Source organism: Lolium perenne, chromosome 4 (assembly GCF_019359855.2).
Source record: "Lolium perenne isolate Kyuss_39 chromosome 4, Kyuss_2.0, whole genome shotgun sequence".
NCBI classification, from domain to species: domain Eukaryota; kingdom Viridiplantae; phylum Streptophyta; class Magnoliopsida; order Poales; family Poaceae; genus Lolium; species Lolium perenne.
In genome coordinates, this window is record NC_067247.2 from 71,575,882 (window position 1) to 71,588,960 (window position 13,079).

Consider the following 13,079-nt stretch of genomic DNA (forward strand, 5'->3'; position numbering starts at 1 on the left):
ACAAAGTTAACCTAGATTTACTGTACGAGGTTTTGGAACTCAGAGGCTTCAACCCCACCTTTATTAGGTTTATTAAACAAATCACTCAAGGAGGGTCTGTTGGGGTAAAAGTTAATGACACTGAGGGAGATTTTTTCTTGACTGGCAAAGGTTTAAGACAGGGGGACCCCATTGCCCCTCTCTTATTCAATTGCATTTTAGATGTTTTCTCTAGGATGTTAGTTAAAGGAACAGATGGTGGTTTAATTAGTTGGCTTTGTCCCAATTTCTTACCTGGAGGGATTGTAAGTCTTCAATATGCTGATGATACTCTTTTGTTCCTTAAAAATGATCAGAGAGTTGCTTTAAATTTAAGATGGATTCTTACCTGTTTTGAGCAAATTTCTGGCATGAGGGTTAACTTTCATAAAAGTGAACTTATCCCTATTAACATGGATGCTAGTGAAACCTAACCTTTCCTGGATATTTTCCAATGTGTTATGGGAGGTTTTCCTGTTAAGTATCTTGGTATTCCTTTGCATTATGATAGATTGAGAAGAGAGGATTTGCAACCTCTCATTGAAAACATTCTTAAAAGAATTACTGGCTGGAGGGGGAAGCTTCTGTCCTCTGCAGCCAAGAGAATTCTCATTCAGTCTTGTTTAGCTAGTATTCCCATTTATCTGCTTTCCTTCTTTAAATTCCCAAAGTGGGCCCTACATCTGATTGATTCACAGATGGCCAACTTTATGTGGAATGATGAAGAAGGCAACCATAAAATTCATTTAGCTAATTGGCCCTCCATCTGCATGAAAAAGGAGTTTGGAGGTTTAGGTATTCCAAATCTTCAAGATCTAAACATTTGCTTGATTGGGTCTTGGATTAAGAGATACATTCAGGGTGAAGGGGCTCTATGGAGAAGAGTTCTAGATGCTAAATATAATACTAGGAATCCAAACATTCTATCCTGTCATGATATTCAACCTTCCACCTTCTGGAAAGGTGTTATGTGCGCTTCTAAAGCTGTGAAGTTTGGATATAAGTGGCATGTAGGGAATGGTAAATCCATAAAATTCTGGGAAGACATTTGGTTTGGTAATTCTCCTTTGGCTACCCAATTCTGGGATCTGTATTTTGTTTCTAACCAACAAAACAAAACCATCTCTGATATCTAGGATGGTCAGGAGATTAGAGGTACTTTTAGGAGAACCTTCACTGATGACATGATGGTCCAGTGGTTTGAACTGCTAGAGATTGCTAAGACTATGTCTTTCTCTCAAGAGGAAGATCAGTTGATCTGGCAATACACCTCTTCTAGGATTTATTCATCTAGCTCTTTGTATGCTATTATTAACTTTAGAGGTGTTATTCCAGTTTATTTACCTGCTGTTTGGAAATTGAAAATCCCTCCTAGGATCCAAGTTTTCTTATGGTTGTTTTCTCAGAATAAGATCATGACTAGGGATAATCTGAGAGCTAGAGGTATTCCTAAACCCATGAACTGTGAGATGTGCTCTGAATTTGAATCAGTTCACCACCTCATGTTCGAATGTATTGTGGCTAGATCTATTTGGAACTTGTTTGAAGGGATTTTTGAAGTGCATGTTACTAACTTTGAATCAATTGCTTCTAAATGGCTGTGTAACAAAAAGTTCATGCACTTTAATGTAGCTTCTTCAGCTGTTCTGTGGAGTTTATGGCTTAATAGAAATAGTCTGGTGTTTAACAAAACCACTTGGATTAATGTGAAACAGGTGTGGCGAAGGGTCCTCTTCCTCCTTCGGGACTGGTTGAAACCTTTCAAAGAGCTAGAATCTGGAGAAAACGGTAGATTCATGGACCTGCTGCTAACCAGTTTAAGAGATCCTCTCTGCCTCCCAGTGGGGTGAGATGTCCCTCCTTCGACTGGGTCTCTTCCTGGAACTCAAGCTTTGATGGCAGGGCGTCGCTGGCCTACCTCCTCGACAATCCTGGTGACTCCCACAAGATTCATGTGGTCACCTGATCGAGACTGAGAAGAGGAGGTAGTCTCAAGAGGGCGCCGAAAAAAAAGAAAAGCTGGAGAAATTGGGAGCTATCCTGGCAGACTCATACTTATCGTTTCTCTGTAATGGTTTTAGCTATCGTATGCTCTTAGCATGTACTTTGTTATCCTTAGATCTTGTTCCAGGATTTGCTGGTATTTCGGAGATTGGTTGGGATGGCAGCCAATCTCCCCAGCAAAAGCCTGCTCCTTATTTTCGCTTGTGTGTGAACTATCTTCTGTAAAAAGACTTGGCTTCCTTTTTCAATGAAAAATGGAGCTGGGGGAGACCCCTGTTGATCTAAAAAAAAAAATTTCCTACAATATTTCATCTTCCACCTGCTCTTGGGACTGTATTTACACTTATTCGAGCTGCTTCGTCCAGTCGAAGGGCTCCCAATCCTTCATGAAGCTGATGACAACTTGCTTCTGGTTATCCGTGGATTCGTGCCTTTGACGGTGGTGCATGTCCTCCCCTGGCAAGCGCAGCACCCCTCTCATGACATTCAGTCCAAAACCAGCACTGAAGGTACTCTCGTTGTCAATCTACGTGGAAGTAGGCAAAGTTCTCCGGGATCACTTACCCAAGGTTACCGCTTGTTGGAATAAGCTTCTTCATCTCGTTCTGGGACCATTCTTCTTCAGCTTCGTCAATTGCCTGGACTAAATAGAACACATTTTATTAGAACTTCAAGCACAGGAGAACAAAAAATTCAGTTACGCAGATGGCAGTAGATATCTGACTTTCTTGAAGTACATGGGCGCTTTGTTTGAAACTTCAAAGGGGACAGGGATGCATTCAATCGTGCAATGTCTCTGTTGTTTGACCAAGCTTATGACAGTCTCCATCAAACCACATCCCTGTCTTCAGGAGGCACTTCTTGAAGTTGCGAATCTGCTCCCATACATTCTTATCAACTGTTCTTACTGACTCATGCTGCAATCATTAAAAAACATAGTATCACTAAGAGCTCATAAGAAATATACGAGGGGTAATTCAGAACAGCTGCAATGAAAACAAAAGGAACCACAGTAGCTTATGCCAAAGCACAAACAAACTAAAGCAGGTCGGTTCTTATGAAAGCCCAGAGCAAAACTGATTTTCACCCTTAAACTAAATACTTCCTATCAATGCTACAGCATATCATAGTTCCCCTGGTCTGCGATCTTCAGCTTGTATTCCCGCATCAAATATTTTATTCTCTCTCTCAGTGCAGCAGCCTCCTCAGGTTTATACCTAATTTTGTCAATCTAGCAACAGAAGGGATGATAAAATAAGTGTGCTAGAAGCATATCCGGTCTCCCTACAGTAAAAGCATGTCGAAGACACTAATGGATGAAAGTTAACCTACTCAAATGGTGTCTCGTCTAACTTAACATTGACATCTCAAATGATCCGCTAGATATACAGCGTATAGATGCCACAATCTTGAGAACGGATGCCCTGCTGAGGAACCTGGCAGCAAGAAAGGTAAGAGTGCAAGATAAAATAGGAAGATCGAACTATGGAGAACAAAAAACCAGCAAGATAAAATGCACAGTGAAGAGCACTTGCCATTCTATTAGAAGTAGAAAGCTGAACAAAGGTATTTAGAAAGTCGTGAATCGTAGGCATTACACTGAGATGTTTTGTAGTGAAGGCATTCCTGATGGCCATCTTTTATTGCAAGTATCTGTCGACAATATAAAAGGTGCTCAAAGTACTACTATCATTGCAGCCTAAACAAATAGTGCATCAGCTAAAATGTTTGACAATTGAGACTTTTAAGACAACTTATGGGTAGTCGGGTACAATGGTATCAAAAAAATCCCGGCTATCATGGATTTCCACATATAAATCCAAATGGAATATGTTGGTGGGACCCATCTTTCCATTTATCGGATTCTATACAACGGCAAGGCTCCAGTGATCGCTGACCAATTGGAAGAACGAAGAGGAACATCATCACCAGGAATGTGTCCTCAACATGCTAATTGGCTAAGAAATAATAATTTGGCAACAAAAATTAGTACCTTCCATGTACAATGATAAATGTAGATGTTAGGAAGAATTTACATGAACATTGAACAATCCAAGAGTATACAGGACATATAGTTCAATATTTTCAGATGCAGTGCTACTTCTTCCACTGAGTTTCGGGTCAGTCATATATGCTCAGCATGCGACAATACCGAATATATGTGTTTTTGACCCTGCTTAGTGCTGGATCCATGGTTTGCGTAATGGTTCATTAGAGATTATTCTCTAGTTGATTTGGGTGCCATATGGCAAAAGTATTATCCCATATATTCCATGACTTCATGTTTTCTTAAAAAAATTAATGCAGTTGTATCATTGGTGATAAATGATGAGTTACAATAAGTTTTCATTGCATCTGTAGATATAGCACATGCCAAGTTCTTGCAGCATAATATCTAGCAGTTAGTGCAGTGCTTTCTTTAGATTAAAGCTCGAAGAGCCCGACTTTAAACTAACAAAGCTCCTGGTGCAATTCTTGCAGCATAATATCCATGTTACCACAACTTGGCACACATAAGTGCTTCATTTGCTTGATGGAAGGAACATATGGCGCACTATGCAAACAACGGATGATATGTTGTTGCTGTTGAGATAAGTAACTAAGTAAGGTGCTTACTACTCCCTCCGTCTCGGTTTAACAGGCACGCACGCAGTTTAAGAAATTGTTTTGACCATTATTTTGGTCAATAAAATATAAAATATATGTCATAAAAATTATATCATTGGAAAGCTTTCTTGCATACGAATCTAATGATATAGATTTTGTAGACGTAAAATTTATATTTTGTTGACCAAATAAATGGTCAAAGTTTATCTTAAATTGCGTGCGTGCCTGTTAAACCAAGACGGAGGAAGTAGATATCATTTATTGTATTCGAAACTTATGATGGTAAATGGAGTCTTGGACATGTACCCTAGATTTAGTGCATACGCATGACCATCGATACATATTGTAACTTGTAAGTTCGGTCTCATGCCGACTATGCTAATATACAATTTTTAGTTTTCGTCTTGCATTGCTTGTAGAGTTTGATTCTTTATTTATTTTAAATTTGACTGGGCCTTCTGAGCAAATCATTTGTTGGAGGCAGTTTATCATACGCAAGTGGTTATTCTGTTTTAATATAGACTTGACTGGAGTTTAGAACCGCACGACCTGCAAAAAACTTGTTTCATGCTTTGAGTTGGCCAAATCGTGCATTGATGTTATTTGCCTTAATTATTACAATTCTGTCCCTATGGTGTGTTTTTTTTTCATTAACGAGGGATTCCTGCTAGCAAGATTCTTTGTTTGACCAGTGACTGAGTGGCTGAAAACCTGAGTAGCACATGAAAGTATGTAGTAGTGTCATGTGATGTTGTTTTTATATAAGCACATGATTTCATGTTTATACCACCATTTTTTTATCTATATGTGTGTTAGCTGGACGGGCGCAACAAGGTGCGCTTTTATGTTCTAGTAAGGACTGTAGTGGTCGGAGAGATAACGACAGAGGTTTCAGGCTGGACATGACAGAACAGTTACCGCAATTTCGGCCAGTCGATTAAGATGCTCTGATACCTGTTGTTGCTGCCATGCCTCTCTGTAAAAGCAGTGTGGGGGTTAACTAAGAAACTGGAAATTCAATTCGGCTCCCTACATGCTTAATTTGGTATTTATCCTCTTAACAACTAGGTTTGTGTTTTGTGCAACAGTTTACATCAAAATATGGTTTTTTTGTGCAAAAAGAATCTCAGATTATGTGCAATTTCCTCCCAGATATATAGAGCTGCACGCGCGATAGTCCGAGGAGAAAAATGGCTAAACAATTTTCGTCTTCCCGTTTCGCTTCATGGTTGTCGAGGGGAATGACGCCGGTTCTGAAAGAAAGACGCTCTTATGGGCGCGGCGGGTGTGTGGTTCCGGACCAGGCTTCATTGCCCATGATTCCCATCATAGTGTCTTCTGGGGACGATCGCTCTTCAGGTCGGATCCGTTGGACCTTGGCTGTATCGTTCTGGAGATGGGGCGTATGATTGTGTACATAATGTGAACCTAGATCGACGTTCCTGCTTGCCATCGATCCAGGTTCAGGTCATATCACAATCCTATACTACTTCTTCGGAACCAGGCAGGCAGGCGCACGCACCCGTGCATAATATGCATGCCTGGCTCTCAATGGAATTGCGAGATATATGTACCGTGGCTGTGCAACTGTGACCGGAGATCGATGGAGCTTTGCTCATACTTGATCACCATCCATTATCAGCTGCATATCGACTTTGTTAATTTCAGGCTGATGATTGGAACACTGGTGCAGTCAGTCACATTCCAGATCTGGTGCACAGGTTTACCAATCAAGTAAAATACATGGTTGGTCCACGGACTTGTCGCACTTGCTCAATTTGGTCACCGTACATCAAGAATACATATTCGCAGTCCCGAAATACGCATGAGTGCTCATCTACGGTCACTGCTCGTCAGTACAGCTTCGTATCTGCCAACGTGGCATCACGTTGACCAGTCTCAAGCAATATATTTTTTGCAAAAAAAGCCCCCCGAAACTGCTTGTTCCGTACTGTGTCACAACAATTCTTGCAGGGTCTATTTCGCACGGGGCCTCGTTGTGTCGGCCAAGACTAGGGTGCTAGGCGGCAGCGGCCGCGCGCGAGGCGAAGCATGTCTGCGCTCCGTTTCCGTTTTTTTTTTCCGTTTGGTTGATCGTAGGTGAGAGATGGAGAAAAAATTAGAAGACAGGGGAAATAAAGGTGATGACAAGTGGGACCCTTTCCTGTAGATTTAGTATGGGTTTTATTTTGCAAAAACGCACAGCTGGAGACCGGTCAACACATTGACACAAAGACAAATCACAAATACATTGCTATACCAGCACCTGGTGACCGTAGATGAGCACTTGTGCGTATTTACGGACCGTAAATACGTATTTTTGATGTACAATGACCAAATTGAGCTAGGGCGACAAGTACGTTGACCAACCATGCATTCTACTCTTACCGATCCCTCAACTTATGGCAAACAGACTTCCAGTTTGATCAGGTAGCAGCACCAATGCGAGACCAAAGCACACACCTGTCTGAGAACCAGCGAAAGAATTCACATTATTTTCACAATGTAAGCTGGTGATCTCGCTCTATGCACTAAATACGGTGCAAACATTAAAATGTGGAGGTAGAAACAAAGGCAACTAGCATTTGCAATCAGCAGCTGAGCACCAAGTTTGTCCAACATGATGTAACTGTGGCATGGCCAAATTCAAGATACTCCCCTGCTATGAAATATGAATTACTCCATACTTGGATCAATGGTGGCATCTGGGTATGCATGTACGGTCAATTTCAGAAATATTTGAATCAAAAGGCTTTATAAATTCACAGCCATATATGATGTGAAACTTTGACATTAACCAAAAAGGAAACTAACATATAACATACAGATACATGATAACAGCAGTACAATCTTCCCTACAAAAATCTTCCACCTGCTCTTGAGAGTGTATCTACCTCTACTCCAATTGTTTTGTCCAGTCAAAGGGCTCCCAGTCCTTCATGAAGCTGGCGACGGCTTGCTTCTGGTTATCCATGGTTTCATGCCTTCGACGACGGTGCATGTCCTCCCCTGGCAACCGGAGCACCCCTCTCATAACATTCAGTCCAAAACCAGCACTGAAGTTACTCTCGTCGTCTATCACATGGACGAATCCACGGTCCAGACCAAACTCTACATGGAAGTAGGCAAAGTTCTCCGGGATGACTTGCCGCAGGTTGCCACTTGTTGGAATAAGCTTCTTCATCTCGTGCTGGGACCATTCTTCTTCAGCTTCATCGATTGCCTGGAGAAAACAGAATGCATTTTATCAGAACTTCAATTGCCTGGAGAAAACAAATTGTTCTCACTTATGCAGACAGTGGGACAGCTGACCTTCTTGAAGTACATGGGTGCTTTGTTTGAAACTTCAAAAGGGACAGGGATGCATTCAATCATGCAATGCCTCCGTTGTTTGTCCAAGCTTATGACAGTCTCCATGAAAACCACATCTTTGTCTTGTTGCGCGAGCATCTTCAGGAGGCACTTCTTGAAGTTGCGAATCTCCTCCCATACATTCTTATCAACGGTTCTTACTGCAGATTCGTGCTGCAATCATTAACAAACATGGAATCACTAAGAATTTGAAGAAATATATGATTGGCAATACACAATAGCTTATCCCAGAGCACAAGCAAATGGAAGCCGGCCAGTTCTTATGAAAGCTCAGAGCAAAACTGGTCTTCACTCTTAAAGTAAATACTTCAAATTCATGCTACAGCACAAGGTAAAGTCTCACCTGCAATGGAAGAATAACGCAGTGTCCAGGAACAAGAGGTTCAAACTGTGGCAGCATCAAGTATGTGAAGTTTCCTATAGCAACAACCAGATGCTTTGGCCTGGATGGGTTCTCGAAGCAATACAAGCAACGCTCTTTCTGAGTTAAGATATGTCCACGGTTGCTTCTCTTCTCCTCGTGTGCCTCTTTATTCTTCCTTTTGCCTTTCCTACTGGGAGCATCACCATAATCATATTCATCCTCTATAGTTTTAGTCATGTTATATTGTTTGTTGTGCATAATTTTATTTGCGAGATGTAGGTCACCATCCTCTTCTTTTTTCCTGCGATCGGCTGCACTAGGCTTTATGGTATGCCTGAAGTTGATAAGGGCAATATGCATTAGGCAAGCAGATAAACTATCGGTGCTAATATATGCATAAAAATGAAAAGGGAATATTTCAGCAGAGCAATTCAATTGAATACTGTATGGCGGCTTTGCCTTTCAAACTATACAGGTATACCTCATAAATGATAAACATACTAGCAACTAAGAATCTCAAAGATTATTTTAGTTGATGGATGATTACTATCTTGAAGATTTCAGCATAGCCATACAGATGCAGGCGCATTTCTTTTCTAGACCACAGATACCATTTGGACCAAGACTAGGGTGCTAACCATTATTAGCTTACAGAATCACAACATATGGCAAGACAGTTCACATCTTTACATGAGCAGGGTTTATCAGTAATGGACTAGTTCAGAATAACTAAAAGAACATATCACATAGTTCAAATACATGAGGCTGCATCACTCCGCGATCAAGTATCATGGGCTAATGTTGAAACATCTAAAAGCAAAATGGGCGGGCATCACAAACCAACAGGCCTTAAACATAATATATGACACTTCCCTTTCGAGAGTACTGAACAAAATATTAGTTGAACAAGATAATTATAGAACTGTTCACGTCGTGTCTAAAGGACGTTGGCATTTAGAACATCATAGAAACGAAATTTGTTTCAACTAGAAAAGCAAGGTAACTGAAAGCACAACTTAGGACAGATCCCAGATAGTCCTAGCACCAACTACTAAGACGAATTTCAACATAAGATAAACTAACCTGCTTGAGCTCCTTTCCCTTTCATGCCTAGGCTCTTCCACAGAAGCACCCTGATTTTCCAGCACAGTCTCCATTTCTCTCTGTGAAAAAAAAAATAGTTAAGAAGTTACGTGACCTCTACTTGTAGTATATTCAAAGCACAAGGAAATTTGATTGATAGAGCTTTGTATCCTCTATAGTCCAACTTATAGTTTAGGAAACTGTATCAGTACACGCTTGTTATATACATAGTCCAATTTATTGATTATCCCAAGCCAATATTGAAAAAGCTTAATGTGGAGTCAAATGAATATCTGTGAGTTCTATGTTGTAACGTCCATTCTGTAAACTGTGATTCACTAATGAACGAGGGAAACAATTGTGTCAGTTTCTCACAATAACAATATATGTGACACTTACCGAAAGTTGGTCAGCTTCTTCGTTCTTGCCTTTCATCCGGAGTTGCAGAATCTTTGCAGCTAACTGGTTTGCATTTAGATTTTGAGTGCTCGCTGAAGATGGTTTCTTTGAACTCTCCTTGTGGGACTTCGGCTCACTATCCCTTTGTTCATCAACCTCAACAGACGAAACATTTGTATTCTTACTACCAGCGCTATTAATCCTTTCCATGAAGCTTCCGTCATTGGAAAATTTGTTGATACTTGCTAGTGCTGACGAGATAAGCGTCCGATCCTCGGAAGACATATTCTGTCTATTCCTCTTCCAAGGAGTAGAATCAGCTTTGGGTTTTCTCATGGCATGTTCACGAGAGGAGACACCTCGCAAATATTCACGGCTACCACCACTCTCTTCACCTCGCTTGTCCTCCTTTCTATTTTCTTTGGAGGATATCTCGGAGTTGTCTGCTTGTCCAGCTTTTCTACCTCTAATGGCCTGCAAATGGGCATAAGAAGGGGCAACTCTGGACGTTGATACTGATGCTGCTAAGTGACCCAGTGAGCCCCATCTCTCTTCAACAACCTACAGTAATTAGATAGTCGTACAAGTTAGGCAAAAACTAACAAAAGCTGCAAGCAAATAAGCATATATGGGGATGTACATCTCTCTTCAACAGCCTACAGTAATTAGATAGTCCTACAAGTTAGGCAAAAACTAGTAACAAAAGTTGCAAGCACATAAGCATAAATGGGGATGTACGCACCTCCTCAATATTTCTACCTTCACGAGCAGCTTGCTCTTTTGCACGCTTCAGAGCTTTGAGCCTCCAGCTAGCACCTCCATCGCCCACAACAGACGACGCTAGCAGCTGACTGGCCTCCCTTGAAGGAGTGGATTCGTCGGGATATCCAGCACCATTGTCCCTCAAATACGGGTTCATCTCCTTGGGGTTTGGTTTCTTCACCTGCCAGTATACCAAAAACAATAAGGTATAATCAACGAAACACACATGAAGTTCCCCGGTATCCGAAGAAAATATCGTTACCTCATCATCTGCGGCCTCAAACTTCTCCTGCTCATTATCATCAGCCTTGGGAGCACGGCTGCTCTCAGGCTGACTGCTGCTGGCCGGCTTGAGCATCCAGTCGAGGCCCATCTCCCTGCGAACAACCTCGCTCGCCCTTACCCCCTCGCCTCCCATTCCCTCCTCCTCATCTTCATCCTCGTCATCACTTGCAGCACCTCTTCTCCTCCCTCTGCCACCACCTGTAACAACAATGCCGGCCAATTAAGCACAACGCTCCTGATAAGCTCTACTCCGTAGTACTGAACTACTGACTGAAGCAACATCTGAACCAAATCCACTACATAAATTACCTCTTCCTCTATCAGACTCGCTGCTGGATTCATCGTCGTCGAAGTCACGGCGGTGCTTCCTACGGCGCTTGCTCCGGCCCAGCCCCTTCTCCTCCTCCCCGTCGACGGAGTCGTCGCTGTCCGAGTCGTCGTCCGAGCTGCGCCTGCTCCTCCGCCGCCGGTGCCTCCGCCTCCGCTTCTCCTCCCCCCTGTCCCTCCCTTTCCTGCCATGCTTCTTGCGCCTCTTCCCGGCGAAGCCGTCTGAGGAGCCCGAGTTGTCGCCGCCGCCTCCTTCTTTCTGGAGGAGGCAAGTAAATTCAAATCGTGTGAGGAGGAAATTGAGAAGGGCGAATCGAGGGGGAGGGGAACTCACCGGCGGCAGAATCTGGTGGCGGGGCACGAGTTTGACGCCCGAGAGCATGGCGGTGGAGAGGCGGGGATAGCGCGCGTGGCAGAAGAGTTTGTAGGGCGGAGGAGAAGGCTTGGCGATCGAGGAGGTCCCCGTCGGCGGGGACGTGAGAGAGGGCGGCGGGGCCGCGCCGGCGTAGGTGGGCGGCGGAGAGAGGGTGTCGGGGCGGCGGAGAGAGCTTTTTTTTTTTTTTGAGATCGGCCGCCGGTGTGAGTTGCTCTGAGGTTGAAGAAAGAGGCCTGAGTTGGTGGGCAATTCCGACACGGATCCCGAGTTCCCAACAGGCCCACCAGCTCTTATACATTTTCACGTTCTATTTCCTTGTCTGGGCCGTAAGCTTATAAATACTTAACAGAAAGTAGACCGGCCAACATGGGCTTCCAAATCCCAGTATCAATTATCAAGGATAATATTTTTTTAATAAAATCAATTACTCAATAGAGATGCAAGGGCATCTTCAGCCTCGTGACCCCCAAATCGTACAATTATGTCTATTTCGATTAAGCTGCAAATAGAAATTAGGTTGTGGTATCATCTGCTAGGCTAGGGCACCCAGCGGCGCGACCCACACTAGCCATTTTTGGGAGGGTCTGGGTAGCCAAGGGAGGACGCGTTGCCCACCAACGGGAGGACTCGGTGGCCAAGCAGGGAGGGACGAAGGAAGACGTGTTCTCCGGCCTGACGCATCCACACCCCAAATTTGGTAACCACATGGGCTGGTTCGCACGAGTCGATCTGTTTGGATCGCGCCGCTAGAGATGCACTACGTCTAGTTTATCGTTGATATATGTTATTTATTTGCATGTCTTTTCTCGCTCGTCTACCTCCTGCACATGACCTCCTCAGTCTCCTCTCTCTCTCTCTCTCACACACACACACACACACACACACACACACACATTCTCTCTCTCTGCTCCACGATCCTCCACCGAGCTCCTCCTCCGGCGATTCCAACCCTTGAGCACCCACTCCTTCTCTAGTGCCCCCTTTCGACCCTTGAGCGTCCCTTATTTTCTCATATGCACTAGATGTCTCCATGGAGCTTGAGGTCACGTCACATAGCTTAGGGGTGTCATCGGGAATGGATCAAGTGGTGTACAAGTCATCTTCGTGGCCGGCGAATTATGGCGATTACATACCTCCGTTGTTGATGGTGAAAATCTAGATATGTGCATGTTGCATACGGTGTTGTGTTTCAGCATGCGCTGCAAACATGCATATTATCTACTGCATACAGCTCATGCCCTATTGAATGATTATGCCCACGTTCCAAACATGTTCTGGTTTTGTTGTGTAAACATATGTTTTGTAGTACATTGGTTTTGTATGATCCATATATTGGGATCGATTCCCCTAGTTTTTGCTGCACCATATAAGGTTTTGTTACATACCTTTTTTACATGTGTGGGTTTGAAATGTTGCAGTTTTTACAACTTTTACATATCATATGAGAAAATGACACACATAAAAAAAATGTTGTTTTTTCTT

At 43.0% G+C, this 13,079-nt stretch overlaps 1 protein-coding gene and 1 pseudogene across 1 annotated transcript; both read right to left on the bottom strand.

The window, feature by feature from the left end:
* Positions 1-2,318: 2,318 nt before the first annotated feature.
* Positions 2,319-3,659, bottom strand: LOC127346887 (uncharacterized; annotated as a pseudogene).
* Positions 3,660-7,341: 3,682 nt separating this feature from the next.
* LOC127292944 (uncharacterized) lies at positions 7,342-11,088 on the bottom strand. The gene is made up of 7 exons (XM_051322492.2): positions 10,872-11,088; positions 10,590-10,790; positions 9,848-10,408; positions 9,449-9,528; positions 8,345-8,699; positions 7,942-8,154; positions 7,342-7,852 (listed from the first exon to the last, which is right to left on the bottom strand). The coding sequence occupies exons 1-7, from the start codon at positions 11,025-11,027 to the stop codon at positions 7,526-7,528; spliced, it is 1,893 nt and encodes a 630-aa protein (XP_051178452.2). The 5' UTR covers positions 11,028-11,088; the 3' UTR covers positions 7,342-7,525.
* Positions 11,089-13,079: the final 1,991 nt, after the last annotated feature.

Coding starts and splice junctions, on each gene's coding strand:
- LOC127292944 (XM_051322492.2), bottom strand. CDS start 11,027: ATGGGAGGCGAGGGGGTAAGGGCGAGCGAGGTTGTTCGCAGGGAGATG. Junction 10,791..10,871: donor TTGAGGCCGCAGATGATGAG/GTAACGATATTT, acceptor GTATACTGGCAG/GTGAAGAAACCAAACCCCAA. Junction 7,853..7,941: donor CACCCATGTACTTCAAGAAG/GTCAGCTGTCCC, acceptor TGTTTTCTCCAG/GCAATCGATGAAGCTGAAGA.